Source organism: Carassius auratus, chromosome 22, assembly GCF_003368295.1.
Source record: "Carassius auratus strain Wakin chromosome 22, ASM336829v1, whole genome shotgun sequence".
NCBI classification, from domain to species: Eukaryota; Metazoa; Chordata; class Actinopteri; order Cypriniformes; family Cyprinidae; genus Carassius; species Carassius auratus.
The window spans coordinates 26,862,749-26,881,784 of NC_039264.1; the positions used below are offsets into that span (position 1 = coordinate 26,862,749).

General features: G+C 37.0%; 1 protein-coding gene across 1 annotated transcript in view; it reads right to left on the reverse strand.

Moving 5' to 3' along the window:
- The window catches only part of LOC113040551 (contactin-associated protein-like 5), a 65,999-nt gene that overhangs the window by 37,709 nt on the left and 9,254 nt on the right, over window positions 1-19,036 (reverse strand). Inside the window, exons 4-7 of the mRNA XM_026198860.1 lie at window positions 8,606-8,716; window positions 6,791-6,984; window positions 4,935-5,082; window positions 1,286-1,489 (exon numbers count right to left, since the gene is read on the reverse strand). Of these exons, the coding sequence (XP_026054645.1) occupies window positions 1,286-1,489; window positions 4,935-5,082; window positions 6,791-6,984; window positions 8,606-8,716 (657 nt within the window). The remainder of the gene's footprint in view (window positions 1-1,285; window positions 1,490-4,934; window positions 5,083-6,790; window positions 6,985-8,605; window positions 8,717-19,036) is intronic.

Consider the following 19,036-nt stretch of genomic DNA (forward strand, 5'->3'; position numbering starts at 1 on the left):
GCTAGTTAAACTCCTACACTTATCTTTGATTTGTAAAATGTCCCGTGACTGTAAATGCTTTAAGAAAACCCACCGCTCAGGTTAGCTTATCACTGGGCCATTCTCTGCAGACCTATTTAAATATTGCATGGGAAAGACAGGTCCAATCGGTTATCCAGATAGAAAAGTCAGCTGATGCAGCCAAGTGTAAACGCATCGTGTTCTGATTGACTGGTGATCTGATCTGCTTGATCGGATCACGGTGATCGCATGTTAATGCCAAGTGTAAACACAGCAAAGGAACAGGCGATTACTAATAATGGGAAAAATAACTGGAAGAAGCAAATAAGGACAGACAGGAACTAAAACTAGAACAGACATGTGACAGTCACATTAATTGCATATCTATTAAGCACATTTTTTAATAAAGGAGAAACACCAAATTATTGGTAAGAAAAAAAAATCAATTATATGTTTCATTTCTTTAAGTAATTAAATCCTTTTCTGATTTTGGAGTAAAATATAAAACAGACACATTATAGTGAGATTTACCCATGAAGGATACAATATACATCATCTGAAATTAGCTTTGAGAGGTTTTTGTGGCTCTCCGATACAGGATGAATGCAAATGTAAAAGAAAAACATCGTCCTGATAAACAGCGTCAACATCATCTCAGTTCGGTATACTTAGCAATCAGAGCTCGCCGCCGCTCTTAGCGTAACATGCAACTTATTCCATCCGAGTGCTGGTGCTAATTGAACACGAGGCTTGGAAAGCGCTTAGACTCTACATTAGATCGCTCTTTGTGACAGCTCGATACACTTCTATGTGATTACCCTGCAGATTTGGCGGTCTTAATCAAATCTCTGTTTCACAACTGCCTCTCATGTGATTACGGTAAGATGCTACGATTGTGCCTGTGAACATTTCCTCTTGCTACAGTGAAAGAGCTCTACAATAACCTAAACACATTGCTTTGAATCTCTCCAAAATGGGTGTTTTGTGGCTTTTAATTTCACATATGTAAAATCTGAGGATAATTTGCATGCTAGTGTACTGAAATGTTATTTTATCATACTATCTCTCATGAATGAAAACACAGATATAGTCCCTGGACACACGAAAGCAAAATTATTTGCAAAATTTAGATAAAGTAAAAAAAAGTAAAAAAACAAACAAAAAAAACACACTTTTCTGAATTAGTCCGCCCTTTGGCAATGCTGGGAATGCATTACAAATATATGCCACAATTCTGAATATGAAAATGCATGAAATTAAGAGGCTATAGAGGGCTCTCACTCACCCAGATTGATATGCAGGGCTAGTCGGCCCTTATGCAGCTCTAGGGTGATGTAATCGCCTCTTTGTCCCTCTCCATGCACAAGGACCCCATCCGCACGCTGGCTCTTAAACCGTAGAGAGATGACGTCTTTCACAGTGCTGGTAGACTTCTGATTAAACCGGTACAACAAAGAGCTCCTGCCGTTGAAATCTGCAACATCCGACTCTGAGAAATGGAAGGGAAAAGGGAATCAATCATGGTCATAAATGCTAAGCAAGATATTATTTGAAAAAAAGAAAGAAAAAAAAAGAAAATATTTTGTACAATTTATCAATAAATGTTTATCTAAACAATGCTTTTACATTCTTTTATAAACACAAAACAAATAAAAACTAAAAATCTAAGTAAAACAAAGTACAAAGTGAAAAAGAATAAAAATAAAATAAAGCACAGCAAAACAAAAAATAACACAATAACTAAAACAAAGCAATTAAAAGAAAAGGAAAATAAAACAATAGCAAATTAATAATAATAATAATAATAATCAAACAAAAGCAAACAACAAACAAACACACACACACACACAAATAAAACAAAACAGCACAATGACAACACAACTATAACAACAACAACAAAGTGAAGTTTAAATAAAATAGCCCTTGAGCTCTAGTAAAACACAATCAAAATACAAAAGAAGATAAGAAGAACCAGAATGATAAACAATAAGACCTGTCTTGAGAGATAGGGTCAGTTTATTTGATCTTATTACCTTCTTAAAAACTTTGGCCACAATTTAAAGAAATATGAAGCCTGTCTTGAAGCAACCCTTCAGAACAAATTCTACCCTGGGCTGTAAAAGGCAGAGATGTGGATTTTGACCCGGGCTCAGAGTTCAGACATTACATTTTTGCTCTCTTTCTCCATCCCTCTCCTCACCGGATGCCGGAGTGAGAGAGACTGAAGCTAACTAGCCGTGACAAGCAAAGCCTCGCAAAGAGCTCGGAGCCGTCTGCTGAATATAGAACTAACACAGAGGGTCCAAGAACATCAGCAAGTGCAATGAGGCTGAGTTAGATAAAGGGGGGAGATCAGACGAGAATGTGTTTGGTTTTCGTCTTTTGCACGAGTTGACGTCTTGATGGAGGCGCAATGTGTGGCAAGATGAAATGATAAGGAAATATAGCTTTATCTCAACATCTTTCAATAATAGAGGCACAACAATAATCACCAAATAACCATAGAAGTTATATAAATGATGATCTTGAGAACTGAGAGGATAGAAAGAGAAGAAGTTGAAATTACTGCAGTTTTCTTTTTTTTTTGGAGGGGGGTTGGTTTAATACATATTGTATAATCCTTCCTGAGGGCAAAGAACAAAAACAATGAAGTTCAAACTCGCGACTGCACCTGAGCTCTCCCAGAAGGCTCGCTAAAGATAACACACCGTGGATTCACATCATGATTGAATAATTTATTATTTAGGACTGTACATGGCAAAATAAACATAATTTATATACTCTGCATATAAGAAGAAGAATGCCTTTCCACGGCTCAAGGTCACTTTAACATAGTGCTATACGAGACATTTACACACCCATGTACATAGTACATACACAAAAGGCCACATATACTGTAGCCACATATCTTACAATCTTAAAATTCAATGCTGATCTTGACATCCCATGGTTTCAGACTGATAATAAAAAACAAAACGCGTTTTTGTTTCCAAGAATTTCCCCAATCACTCAGCACAGAAAATGTGGGTGAAAAATGTTTATATTCTGTGTGGGCCTGCTTATTGCTTAAGAGACACACAAAGTTGTCCGCAAACTCAGAATTAGACCTCACTTTATCTGTGGGTCTCTTGGTGGCATCAACACAGCGGTGCTCCAGTGTGAATTAATGACTGTACAGGGACAAACATACACACTTATGCTCTTGCTACACACTCCCTATTTCAGACGTACACACACAAACAGTTTATACCACGAAGCCACGGCCTTAAATTGCAGTTAGCAGCAGAGGCGCTTGACAGATTTAAAACTAATTGACTTCAAGAGCATTTCAGCAGTGCATGAATAAGGCCAACGCACCACAGAGGACGTCCAGTTTATCCCACAGAAGACAAACATGAAATACGTAGAGGGAGATCATGTGCTATACTGGACGTGTGCATTCATATTCTTTTTTAAGACTCAGACATGTTTGAATTCACTTTACCTTCCATTAGACGTCACGTTTTCTTTCATGTTTGTTCTCTGTATTTCTTCCCTGGAGTTCGGTTAGCAGACATGTTCATATGTCCTTTGTGCTAACATTGAGTGCTGCTGTGTGATGCCATTGTATGTTTGGCGCATACTAGCGCAGGGCTAATTATAAACGTAATTACCAAGCACTAATTCACTCCTTGATTCATTCGTGGCTCTTTTGGAATGCAAGCCGTGCTAACGCTGATGCTAACCTGCCAGCGGTCTGACTTTGAAAAAGCACTAGCGTCTCTGTTATCAAACCCTATTACTGAAATACTGTGTGGTCAGCACCCACTTATCATGTTTGATCAACACGGTAAACCGAATCGCCCCCATCGGTGTCACATTCCGCCCTACCTCACAAAATTAACGTTTAGAGAATAAACATGGCGGTGATAGGTCGGCGAGTCGAGCTTTGAATTGACAATCGGTCTTGCTAGTGAACAGACTGCAAATACAAAGCACCTGAGGAGAGGCTGAGAGAAAAGAAACAAGGTGGGAGTAGGGGAAGGAAAAGAAAGTAAACGAGCACTAGCAAGACTGCTTTATAAATATTTCAAGCGCAAGGCGTGTGGCCCTGGCTACCCTTGAGGTAACCGATTGATTGTTACTCTGCACTTTGATACCCAGGGAAGGCAGGTCTAAAGCAACTCAACCCGACTGCAGGAAAAAAACATTATAGTGAACTAGCCAGACTAGCTGAACTTTTGAAACCAAAGCTTTCTTCCCTCAATCCATATCAGTACGATTGTATGTGCAAGATGCACATGATTGCTTCATTTAATGTGCTCCCAGCTCTGGAAATATGTGGAAATATATTGCTGGACTGATTTAACTGGTTGGCTTGTACAATAAAGCTAAAATTAAAATAAAACTAAATTTACCATAATTCTCTGTGGCAGCATAAAGGCCTGTTGACACCTCCAAAACAACTCAATCTTACCTTTACATGCGATTTACGAAACACAAACAAAAACGAAAGAAATGGTAGAAGGGTTGTACAAAAATGCAAATTCACTCTCTGACAGTAGGTGGTGCTTTTAAAGCAGAAATACCCTACAATCAGTATTTACGTGTTTTCAAACAGCAGTTCATATTTTTAAGTTTGCTGTGTCTATCAAACAACACTATATACAAGATTACAAAGACCAATGCATTAACAGCCTTGAATTCAAATTAAAATGCTTATTGTACTAAATTTGAGCACTGAGCATTTGTCTTGTTGTCAACAGAATGTTAGAATTGCAATGCATTCCATATTGTGGAATACATCCGAGTAAAATGACAGGGACTGATTTTTAATAAATAAAAAAACAATTAACATGAGCAAAAGTAAACAGAATGAATTTCCACTTCATCCCAGCTATAATTCTGAATACATAAAGCACAAATTACATACCAAATGTACATTCAGTACTCACTGTATGCACAGCCGTAGACCTCCACTCTGAGCCCCATCCATCCCCCGGGACTCCAGTCCACCGGCAAGAACCGCAGAAATCGTGTTCTTATGGAGTGTGAGAGCTTGTGGTGAACAGTCCCATCTGAATTTGTATTTCCAGGGAAAGTCTAGAGAAAGAAATAAAAATTGTTAGTTTGCCCAACAGTAACTTTTCCATGATCTGGCCTTAGTATGTGCACTTCACGTGTTAATAAATCAATATAACATCAACATGTTCATAAAACATTAATTTCAACAGGGAATTTATGTGATGAGGAATTTTGCACGAGTCACATTTCTTGCTAATGTGACCAAACCTTTATGCTAATGTATTACTGCTCTCCAACATTAACTGTATTAACGTCTTGTGAGTTACGATTTTGTAAACTTTAAGACATTTTTAAATGTATTCAGTGTCTAAAGTGCACTTGTTAGCTTTATGCATTGTTGGCACTCCTGTGTTAATGTTTGGCTAGTTAGCATGTGCTTCCTCATTCTATTTCAAATGATATAGAAGTTACTGGGAAAGTACGGTTAGCTTTCTGCAGGTACTTTAGCCTCAATTAGCATATAGGTTTACCTCAAAGAAACTCTTCCAAAGTCAGAGAGTTGATTATCTATACATAGAGCTGAACTCTTGCCAAGCTGCATTTACCTAAGATTTAAAATACTAACACAAAAAGTTAGCGGGGTGCCGCTGGCAGCGTTAGTTTCTTTAAGCTGCACTCAAAGTGCCGCTGCTAATCTAAACCTCCAGGTTTAGAATAGCTGGGGGTCCTACCTCCAGCTGTAGAGCCTACCAGAAAAATGGCATGACCAGGAGGCACCTACCGCTCTTTAAAAATGTTCCACTTCTTTTAATCTTCTACTCATTAAAATGCTTCACACCTTCAAAGTCTTCCATTAAACTCCATTCTCAAACTAATCAGCACCTTTTTTTCCCTCCCGCTGGGTGAGAGATAAAAGAACCAAACATTAAACCATCAATGAACAAAAAAAATAAAAAAAAATAAAGTTGTAATGAGATGAATTAGCCGCAGAAAATGTATACACCACCTCCACCTCCTCCTACAGCTCTCTGTGTTTGTTTAGCTCCGACGATTACATTAGCAGGAATCCAAGCTTTCGTAATGAGAGACGACGAAGATGGCAGGTTAGATCTCAGTAATGTTTCACCCCAGATCTCTTCGAGCCTGGCTAAATAAGAACGCCGGGGAATGATGGAGCTTTGAAATGACTAGTATTGATTCAGAAGAGGAGGGTGAAGCCCATTTGTTTGCCTGTAAGTGTGGAGGCAATGCAACCACTGTCTCTTGTGGCGCAAGGGCCGTGCCGATCGATTCCAAAGTTGTCAAAATAAAACTACCCCCCAAAAAAGAAAAGGTAATTCCAGTTGGGTAGACAAGGATTTCAGCTGCACTGCCAGTGACCGGTAAGGTCAGGAGACCATGAAATAAGTTTTGGAAGGGATATTAAAGCCACGCCACTCAAAATAGAGCCTGTATTTAATCTTAGTTTAGGCGATTAAGTGAAATTCAAGTCGGTAATTAAAATTGGAACATTTCGTGGGTGGCTGGTTTTCGATGTGTGCCAACAGTGTCTGACAGTGTATGGGAGGATGCATTCATTTATTCTAGTAAATTATTATGATTTCATTAAAGACACAGACGCTTAATGATTATGGGTGTGTATGCATTTTATTCCAGTCATGAAAGCCCCCTTGATGCACATTATCCAGAAAGCTTTTACAGTACTTATCGCACCGGCTAAAGTACTAATGCATTATAAGTATAATAAAAGGGTGGATTATTTTTATAAGGAACTTGGATAACTCACCCCTATGTTGTCCTCTTGTCTGAACTGCTTCCAAGCTCTTCCTGTGTCACTGTACAGCAACATGTAACTCGTAACCCAATCAGGGCTCCCGAAACGACCCTGGGTCGCCACAGCTGTGACCTCGACCCGCTCTCGCAGATCCACCTGTAGCCATCGTAGCCTGTCTGTTCGTTCTGGAGCCCAGCCACCACCTCCTAGCACAAAAACAGAAGGGGTGCAATGTAAGGTACAAGCAACAAAAATTCAGAAAATTCAGCAACTTAACCTGTGCGAGGTTGTCAGGTTGTAAGCCAATTTTAATTTTAAGTTGTGGTCACATTAGCAAAATTGTAAATGTTTTGCAAGGAAAAACTTAACAATGAAGCACTGCTCACACAGAAGACACTTTCAAACCAAGTAACTTTGTGTTGCTTAATGCGGTAAATACCCATGACCAACCTGAATGTAAAATTTGCAAGGGAAATCTTCTGCCATTGTGTGAAACTTCTGATTGCGTAGATTCTGATTTAAAAGTCTGGATTTAGTTCATGAGAATTTTCTGAACAACTGTAATTTTGACCGCACTTATAACTAAATATTTAGACAAAAAAAGTATAATCACGCACAATTACTTTTACGAGCACAACAGAGTGATGAATTGTGAATATATTCAAATTGGTTCATTTGAAGTGAACTCTAAAAGAAGTATTTCACTAAAACAAACTGTTTAAAACCTATTTATGACACTTATCAACTGACAAAGCTGTGTTTACAGTAGACTTCATGCATTCTCAATTGTTTCTGACCACACGATGTACAGTATATGGACATGAGGAAATGACATCATGATTCCCAATATTCTAAATAAATGATTCAATGAATTATTCTGAATTCCCCAAAACTTCTTGACAGAAAGAAACCTTGGATATTTCAAACTTAATGCCAGCTCACTTGTGCACAGCATGTTAAAAAGCAACAAAACAAGCTAGAATGCTATTTATAAGAAAAGCTAGCAAGCTAATGATAAAACAACTTGTTTGAAAATGGATCCTGCCACGATACTGCAATTCCATTGATACTTTTGGCTAGCTTCTGCTCAATACTGTAGTTGATTAAGGAACGTTCCTATATTAATAAAAGCTAAACTTTTAATTACAGGCAGAAAAGGTATTTGAAGCATTCAGCAGCCAGCCAAGCCTCAACTTCAGATAAGCCTGCCAAAAGAGCTTCTTTTAAGCCTGTCTGTTCACCCTAATTAGCTCAGTAAATCTAATGTACATTGGCACTGTATCTATTAAAAGGCTGAGCAGATAGACAGCAAACCCAGCACTAGTCATAGCACAAGGAGCTGCTCCACTAACACAACCATACTGAGCCAAACAGTTCGGTTTCACAAGGGTGTTCCTATCGCTGTCAGGCAGTAATTGACTATTTGGTCTACTTTTGACCTGTGGGTCAACTAAATTTCAATCAAATCCATTCTAAAAGCCTGAGTAATGATTGCTGAGCAAAGTTGTACTAGGTATTTATACCTGCTGTGCCATATCAAAATGAAAGAAATTCATTTTTTGAATGCACTGGAATGGACTCCAGCATAAACTAGACCAATGCGGTAAAATGTATTTTCATGGTTTATCCGTCTTTTTGGACATTCAAATAGAAGTAAATACCATGGTAAATAAACAAAATTATTATTCTGTGCCATCATTTATATCAAAATTACTATGGTATTAGCATCACTGTCCAATTCTGCCAATGAAAGTAATTTTATAGAAATCTAATAGAATTACTTGGGTACTTTTCAACATTTTCACATTCTATGCCGGGATTACTCACCATCTCTTCTGTTGAGCTTGGCAAAATATGGCAACAGACTGTCAGAGGAAGACGACGAGCTCTGGAATGATGTGGGAGGAAGAGCAGAAACCAGTGGCCCATTGCAGTGATCTAGAACAACAGGAAATAGATTAACCAATCAGAGTTGACATTCATGGTTTGTGAATGACTGGTTTATTCCGGTTTAGAATGCCCACTTTTCATAAACTAATCAGCTCCCAATGGATAACAGATCAAGTCCTCTCCTTTGCATTTTCCCCATTTTCCCCTTCACCCCTATAGGCATGAGGTGGCTTATGAATGTTTCAAATCTAGTAATTTTAATTGTTAACACCCTCAACCTTGGCTGAAGATATCAGTTTATGGACCAGAAGAAAGCAGTATGTGGTACACACAGGGTAAACTTCATTCATCCAGCAAAAAAAGGGGACTTTCAGCATCCACTCCTCAGGTTAACGTGCGGAGCAAGATAATGATGAGAAAGAACGAGGAGAAAGGAGAGGGAGTGAGAAATCTGACAACAGCTCTCATTTCAATGTTTGAGAAAGCCACACCGATTTCTCAGCTAATTAACCTTTCAAATGCTTTCTGAACGAGCCTGACATCAAATAGCGTCACTCACGGAATTGCAAATGTATTCCAGACCAGGCAAAAGGTGAGACTGGGAGATGAGAGGGAGAAAGGAAGTGATAAAGAGATGGAAAAACATGAAATAGCAAGTATCTAGGTAAGGTCATAGGAAGGATAGAAACTGGTAGCTAGCCCCATCTCCTCTCTAACAACGACTCTGAGAGACAGAGATACCTGAGCCAAAATGAAACATCATCTCCTGGCTCAATGGTATTTTAGTTCAGGAAAAATCCATAATAAACAGGCACCCTCCGAAGCAGGTTTCCTCCAGATGAAGCCATTTAAAAACCTGCCCCATGATGCATTTTTCAACAGGGAGTCTCCCTCACTGACTATCTCTCTATCTTTTCCTCTGCCAGCGTGTAAAGTGGGCAAATTGAGCAAGTGATGTCTCTAAAACTCATAAATATGAATGATTAGAATGACTGACAGGGGCTTCCGCTTCTACTTACGGTGACAGTCGCGCGGAGGAGATCGGTAGCATTGCATCCACCAGCGGAAAGAGACCAGATTAGATTTTTCTTAGTGTGGGAGGGAAGTGAAAATGACCTAGTGGCTGCCAAGCACCTGGTGCTCTGATGGTACAAGAAATGGGAATCGATACAGCATGACCATAAACCAGCAGCTTCATTTCTCGAGATGTTTGTGGGTGCTTGCACATGGGGCAAAGCTCTGATGGAGCATTTGATGGACAGAAATGTTTACAACTCTTTTGAGGGGGAGGAAAGAGCCATGTCCATTTGAAATCAGGCAGGATTTCTGAAAACACTAATGGATCCTATTCTGGTCAATGATGCAGCAAAGTTTGAAATGTTCTTAACTTTCGGTTGGATGGCAGATTGTCATTTTGCAAAGGTTTTTCCTTCTACAACCTTGCGATATGCTATTCCCTTTGAAAGAGCTGATGCACCACTCTTACAAAACTACAAATCTATTTGTTACTGGTGTGCTACTTACGCTGGCCCCTGTCTTCTCCTACATCTTTGCAATGCACAGCGCCATATGAAGCCAATCGATCCACAGCACTCGCTTATGCAAACTCAGAAGTGCCCTAACTCTTTGGGTATCCACAAATGTTATTTGGCGACTGGAATGTTTTGACCTTTAGGTCTTTTTTTATTATTTTGGCTGAAGAGGTTGATGTTAAAAACCACTGCAGTTGATAAATGAAATGTATGGATACCCAGAGAGGTTTTCAGAGAACAACATGGATCCATCAGTCCAAAGGGCATTATGCATTGCAAGGACGTAGGAGGAGGAAGGTTCTATGAAAGTGATGCTCCATCGGGCAACAAAAGTTGCCGCAACATATTTAGCATTGAGTGTCCTTTATCTATACTAAGATACATAAATTTTTTCTACAAAACATCCATGACTACATAGTAAAGACTGGAATCAACATCAAAGGCCATGGTCTCAACACCAAAAATGTTGTACTCAAAGTTTAAAGTCCAAATAAAGAGTTTTGTATTGCATGTGTTTTTTAAGTCTTCAGAAATAAAGTTCCCCAGAATTTTTCTCTTTCTTAGTTCATTAGACATAAAGAAATGAGTTTTCAGACATGCATCAGTCATTTCAGTCATTTCTCCTAGAAGACAAAAAGTGATCACAGGAACCTTTCAAGATGAGAAATGCTTGAGTTCATATTGAGATCTCTGAATTTTGCTTGTTTAAACCATTCTTGGATTTGACAAATCTGGGCATTGTCCAGATCTTTTTCTTGGGAGAACAATCTGGGAGACAAGAGACATAAAACACTTTTGATCTCCATTTAATCTAGTTTCTGTTTAGGAGAAACAACTGAAAAGTTAACAGAGTTAACTTTAAACAGTTAATCAAGGAAACAAAATCTACATGGTTATATATATATATATATATATATATATATATATATATATATATATATATATATATATAAACTGACTATTTCAACTCTAATGTTTGAACTTCTGCCAATCATCAGAATATCATTTTATTCTAATCAAATACAATGACCTGATTGCTGCAAACATAATTAGTTAATCATGCTAATATTAATCTCAGCTTAGCTTATTAATTAGTAGAAATGAAGTGTACTCATGTATGCATGTAATTAATAAAACTGTTTAACGAATCAAGAACAGTGCTCACTTTTTTTAATAACAATTCATGACAACAGCAAAAGCCAAAGGATATTAGCACACACACATGGCTGCGTGTTGAACTGTAAAAAAAAAAAATAACATTGTTTTTCCTCCATTTGACAAACACACTATGCGTAATTGTTTCTACCGGGATCAGACGGATTCTCGGCATGAATACGAAGAAGGGTTGGAAGGGTGGGGGAGATGAAATTTTTATGTTTACCTTGGAAATTCTCCCAGTCAGCACTGCCAGATCTACTGACATATGCATGCTGCGAAATTAATGTTTATGGGAGGAAAACAACTCAGCAGCACTAGTATTAGCTTGAGGATAGGTCGCCTAATTCGCTGTTTTGCTTGCTAGACGGTCAGATGGCGTAAAATGTTTGCATTGTAACAAAGAGTTGGTTGTTATTTAGAAACGTGTACAAAAGCAAGCTCTCAGAATCACATAAAACATCCATTTGACATTACTAACTCAATTCTCTACTTGTCTCTAGTCCTTGGAGAGTTTAAGAATCAAACCTTTTAAGCAAATGCAGTTTGGTAGAACACGTATGAGGCTATTAGTGGATGCAAGAATCTAAGAAATAAGCAGAGTTTTTTTTTTTTTTCATGTGGTATTCTTACGCTTTATTAGACGTAAAAGCAGCCTGGTGCAAACCCAGCACGACAGTCAATTTTTCCTGACCCCAGCTGCGCTTTTAAGAGTCCACACCTTTAATGGAATCCCTGGATGTCCCAGTGCATCTGTGCTGTGACAGAACATGTGATTTCTAATGCAGTTTTAAAGAAGCTTTTTCCACATTGAATTGAGTCCGGTGCCTCCAACAAACTTTTCCAGTGGAGTCATAAAGAGGGGAAGGGGGATGGGGTGGTTAGATGGAAGCAGAAAATGCAGAATGCCTAGACATCTGTGAATGGACACCTACATCCTGTAAAAAGTGTGAAACACTCATTTAAATCCTGTTGGAGAGTTTGCACACTCCCGAAGTGTCCCAGATCTCTTTGTATACAGAACACAATCCGTCCTCTGTGGATTAAAGCTTTCTTTTCCGAATACCAAAACTTGTATTCAGACACTAGTTAGTAAGCCAATGTCTTCAACATTTAAAAGTAGTGAAATACGTAACATTATGAGAATTTTAGTTAAAATTACGAAGGCACTATTTAAAAAAAGAGAAATGTTAGACAGCAAATTAAGTAAGTAAAAAACAAAACAAAACAAAACAAAAAACACCAGGGGCCCTATAATACACCCGGCATAATGCGACGCAAGGTGCAGCGGAAGTGTGTTTGCTAGTTTCAGTCCGGCGCCATTCGCATTTTCCTGTCCAGCGCCACTTCGTTTAATTAGCAAATGCATTTGTGCTCATTGTTGCGCCCATGGGCGTGCTGGTCTGAAAAAGAGGTGTGTTCAGGTACATTGCTGGCGCAATGCTATTTTAAGGAGCTGAAAATAGACTGCGCCATAGACCAGCTCAAACCTTAAGTCTGGTGCAATGTTTTTTTCTTTGTTATTTAAAGAGTGTACACACTGCTTATTAAACACAGGGAAGCACAGCAGCGCACAAACATGGCAAATATAAAAAAAGTAAGGACTGCAATGCATAATATTTTTGTAGGCTAAATAAATATATATAGATTGTCATCGCATGTATCAGAATTAGGTAGTTCCATCTCTGAGACACGTTATGTCTTTGCACTTGCCGAATTCCGCTATGTAAATAGCAAATCCGTCATGGCACGAGCGCAACTGGCTATTAAAGGGAATGGAAGATGAGACTCTGACTCGTTTATTGCACGTTACGCCCAAAAAACACCCATTACTCATTAAGAGAATAGGGACTACCCGTTTAGACCATGCGCCTGGGCGCGCCAACCGTTTTTCCGTCGTTAAAATAGTAAAAGTGGATTTGGACACGCCCTGAGTGCACCTGCGCCGTGCGCTTTACACTTTGGGTTTGGATCGTTAAAATACGGCCCTAAAGGTTACTAAACTATTACATAAATGAAACATAATAAGCAGTTAATCTAGCTCAATATTCAAGCGGAATATTATACTTCTAAATTAGCTTAATGGCAACAAAAGCTATTTATTTAAAACAAAATGCAAACCAAAATAAGAAAGAATCATTTAATCGTGTAGAATAATTGTTATTTAGCTATACACTTCCAAAGAAATTAAATACAAACTAAACAAATAAATATTACTAAACCATACAGTAAATAGAAAACTAAAATATATATGCACTTTTTTTTAATTGGCTATATGATTCTATTAAATAAACAGTCATATTTTATAAATATTTTCAATTATGTGCATTACAAAGTTCATGTGTACAGACAAATCAACTGTAAAACAATTTTATGGTGTTATCAAATAACTTCTGTTAATTCAAAACTAGTACATTTATTGACTGTAGTGCAGAATTTACACACTTTAAGAAAAAACAACAAAGATACTAGTCTGAAGAACCTAACTAACAGATTTTTTCATTCTCCAAAGCAACATTTAGCCAACTTAAAACCTCTATCTAGTGCAAAATTATCATTCTAATACCCCTCTCCTTGCTATGTGTTAATGAATTATCGTTCTCAAAACATTCAAGTTGTTTAAGAATTGTGGATTTTTCCTGAGCCTCATGAGAGGGGTTTAATCTTGCATGTGAAGACAAAACCAAGACCAACATCTGTGTAGATTAAACAGTGAGAGGATTCTACCAAGTTTGTTCCATTTTAAGTATAATGTGGATTGATTATCACAATACAACTATTTATTATTATTATTATTATTATAAAAAATGTATAACAATTTAATTATGCTATAATAATAATAATAATAGTATTCAATTTTATTATATATTTTTTTTGTATATTTACATTAAAATGCAAAATTACATATTATGTTTGTAATTAAACAAAATAACATTTATCATTACTATTTATTATTGTTTTATCATTTTTAGTGTGAAAACTACACATAAAATCAAATAAAATAAAATAAAATAAAATAAAATAAAATGATAAAAACAATTCAGAAAATCATGTAACATCCTCTCTTTTTTTTCCACAACAGCACTTCAAATTTAGATGCGTCCCATTTACAGTAGCACCTCAGACCCCTGCGCCCTATCTCACAGCATTTTGGGTAATTAAAATGACTCGGGCCACGTTTCTGCCCCCCTCTTCAAGCTTGGCATTTAGCGCTGACCTGATTTTACTAGCGGTTGCCCATGGCAGCGAGGGCTGATGTAATAGAGGAAAATGAAAGAGAGGCTATTATTTAAACCTGACAGCGACACAGAGAGACTCTTCACTTCCATTGTGACACTCTACGATCTCCGCAGCAGGTAGAACACAGCGAGAAGAGCCTGACAAAGCCGGCTAATTTACGCTCACCTATTTAACTGAGGATTCAACAGCAATATGAGCGGCTGTTACACTATGGAATATGAATGGTATATTGGGAGATATAAACATAAAGGCCAATCCACATTTTTGTTTGGTTTCAAGGAACAAAACCAAATTCTATCATTATTTAGATATATATGTTGTCCCAAACTTGTGTGCGAATCTATATGCCTTTTCAGAGTAAGTAACGACACAGTCCTGTCGTAAAACAACCCTAAAGCACGAAGAATTCCATTCATCACACATAGAGTAGACTGTTTCTAAGAGTTTATGCTGAGAAACTCAATCAGATCTTGATTGATTTGGAGTCAGTTCAGAGATGTCTGAATGCAGTTCATGCTGCGAGCATGTTCATGTATCGATTGACATTTCGGTGAAGAAAAAGAAATAGTTTCTTTGAATAACAATTAACATTCAGTGTTTATTTCAAACAAACCTATTCTACAGCCTCAGAAAATGTGCGAATGAGAGCGCTTTTATGCTTTACACTCATTTATGGTGAAAGAGCAGCCTTAACGTTCAGCTAAATAGCTGTTCGTTTGTCTTTCACTGGAAAACAACCTTAAACTTGTGTGTTTTGAACTATTCTTCTTTACATAAAGCTCAATAACAATGATTTGCAGTCGCAACTGCACAAACACCACGTTCCCTGCAGCGGTTCCATGATAGTAACTAGTAAAACACAGATATGAAGATATGATCTACTCTTTCTGTCCTCCCTTACACCATCCTGCAGTGTGTCGGATAGGTAGATGATTTGCACTGTGGGAATGTTCAAAATTGCTTCCACACTCATTTTAAGTTGGTGCAGAACACCACTCTTAAAATAGCAATAACAAGACATAGAGTTTTTGGAATATGGACTCACTGAATGTGAATATTTGTTTAAGTTTAAAATAGAGTTTTCAAAAAGTCTTGATCATATTTGATTATATGTTTAATCAGGAAATTATGTTATACGAGTGATAAATAAAAATAACAACAATAATAATAATAATAATAATAATAATAATAATAATTATTATTATTATTATTATCATTATATGTAAACTAAATATAAGTTAAATATAAATGAAAATAAAAATAAAAATACATTCTAAATATATACACATATCTATATGCACTATTAATACAATACACAATTAATAATAATAATAATAATAATAATCACAGCAACAAAATAAATAAATAAATGAATGAACAAGATACAATTATATATTTAAAAAATATATAGCAATTTATGTTGCCTTATGTATATATAGTATGTTATACCAATTTGTTTCATACTACTACTACTACTAATAATAATATACATACAAATCTATTAAACATATAATAAAAATAAATTAATCAATACACACATAAAATCACAAAAAAGTCACACATTTACACACATAAAAGTAAATTAATTTATATTAATCTGTACACACAATTAATGTTATACAATAGTCATTTTAAAATAAAAATATAATGTGCATTTATAGTAATTGGATTATTTTATAAACAATAATAATAATAATAATAATAATAATAATAATAATTATATATATATATATATATATATATATATATATATATATATATATATATATATATATATATATATATATATATTAAACATAAAAATAATAAAATTTAATTTTAATATAAAATAAAACACATTCTAAATTAAAATATATATTTATAGTATTTGTATTATATTAAATATTTGACTATAAATTGTATTTTTCATTGATTTATTTTTATTTTAAAACTGGGATATTTTGAAGCAACTCAACTTCAAAGCCCTTGACATTAGAGGAATTTCATGCACTATAGTTTACACAAGGATCTGGAAGTATGACAAGTTTTAAGCATTAATAATGTAATAGCTGAAGCTGCTTAGTACATACAGTCAGGTCCATAAATATTGGGACATCGACACAATTCTAATCTTTTTGGCTCTATACACCACCACAATGGATTTGAAATGAAACGAACAAGATGTGATTTAACTACAGACTTTCAGCTTTAATTTGAGGGTATTTACATCCAAATCAGGTGAACGGTTTAGGAATTACAACAGTTTGTATATGTGCATCCCACTTTTTAAGGGACCAAAAGTAATGGGACAGATTAACAATCATAAATCAAACTTTCATTTTTTAATACTTGGTTGCAAATCCTTTGCAGTCAATTACAGCCTGAAGTCTGGAGATCAATTAGACATCAGCGTACGCTGGGTTTCATCCCTAGTGATGCTTTGCCAGGCCTCTACTGCAACTGTCTTCAGTTCCTGCTTGTTCTTGGGGCATTTTCCCTTCAGTTTTGTCTTCAGCAAGTGAAATGCATGCTCAATCGGATTTAGGTCAGGTGATTGACTTGGCCATTGCATACCATTCCACTTCTTTCCCTTAAAAATCTCTTTGGTTGCTTTCCAAACACCAAACTACCCGGAAGACCATGGAAAACAACTGTGGTGGATGATCGAAGAATTCTTTCCCTGGTGAAGAAAACACCCTTCACAAAAGTTGGCCAGATCAAGAACACTCTCCAGGAGGTAGGTGTATGTGTGTCAAAGTCAACAATCAAGAGAAGACTTCACCAGAGTGAATACAGAGGGTTCACCACAAGATGTAAACCATTGGTGAGTCTCTAAAACAGGAAGGCCAGATTAGAGTTTGCCAAACAACATCTAAATAAGCCTTCACAGTTCTGGAACAACATCCTATGGACAGATGAGACAAAGATCAACTTGTACCAGAGTGATGGAAAGAGAAGCGTATGGAGAAGGAAAGGAACTGCTCATGATCCAAAGCATACCACCTCATCAGTGAAGCATGGTGGTGGTAGTGTCATGGCGTGGGCATGTATGGCTGCCAATAGAACTGGTTCTCTTGTATTTATTGATGATGTGGCTGCTGACAAAAGCATTAGGATGAATTCTGAAGTGTTTCGGGCAATATTATCTGCTCATATTCAGCCAAATGCTTCAGAAATCATTGGTCAGCGCTTCACAGTGCAGATGGACAATGACCCGAAGCATACTGCGAAAGCAACCAAAGAGATTTTTAAGGGAAAGAAGTGGAATGTTATGCAATGGCCATGTCAATCACCTGACCTAAATCCGATTGAGCATGCATTTCACTTGCTGAAGACAAAACTGAAGGGAAAATGCCCCAAGAACAAGCAGGAACTGAAGACAGTTGCAGTAGAGGCCTGGCAAAGCATCACTAGGGATGAAACCCAGCGTACGCTGATGTCTAATTGATCTCCAGACCTCAGGCTGTAATTGACTGCAAAGGATTTGCAACCAAGTATTAAAAAATGAAAGTTTGATTTATGATTGTTAATCTGTCCCATTACTTTTGGTCCCTTAAAAAGTGGGATGCACATATACAAACTGTTGTAATTCCTAAACCGTTCACCTGATTTACATGTAAATACCATCAAATTAAAGCTGAAAGTCTGCAGTTAAAGCACATCTTGTTCGTTTCATTTTAAATCCATTGTGGTGGTGTATAGAGCCAAAAAGATTAGAATTGTGTCGATGTCCCAATATTTATGGACCTGACTGTATGTGGCCAAATATAGCTCAGTGTTTTACACAGTTGCTGTTTATCCCCTTTGGTTAAGACAGCAGTCTTGGAAAAACTAAATTATCGAGGCCTCTGAATGGTCATAGACTTAAATAAACAGCACCACACAACCGGGACACCATCAAAGCTATGGAGATGTGTTTTCTCAACTTCTCTTTCCACTGATCAGAGTGGGGAACATCTCCGGCACTGTTTCACAATGAGTGTGGGATGCCGGCAGAACATTCTGGGATATTTGTGAAATGCTATTAGCGGCTTGTTAAGAGTTTCTTGTGCCTTGGTAGATATTTACGAAGTTGCGAAGCATATGTTTGGCAGACTAAACGCCCACTAACACAGACTGAACAGCATCTCATTAACGGAAGATGCATTAAAGGAGTCTGTTTTTCAATAGTGAACATCAGCTGGGTTCATGTTTATCATCACCGGTTTTTACTTTGATGGATTAGATCCGTCAATCATCGAATCATGGTTCTCTGAGGGGTGACGGCTGGAGGGTCCTGGATGTGGTGTGCGTTTCGCGAGAATATGTTAAATATCTTTGATAAACTTGAGAGATTTCTTTGCATGTGAGTTTTCAGAGTTTGTATATGGTTTTTGAGTTCATGTATATTCCGAGAGCAGCTTATTATGTTTAAGAGACGCCCAGTTGACATTCAAAGTGACTTATGTTTTTAAGTACCTCA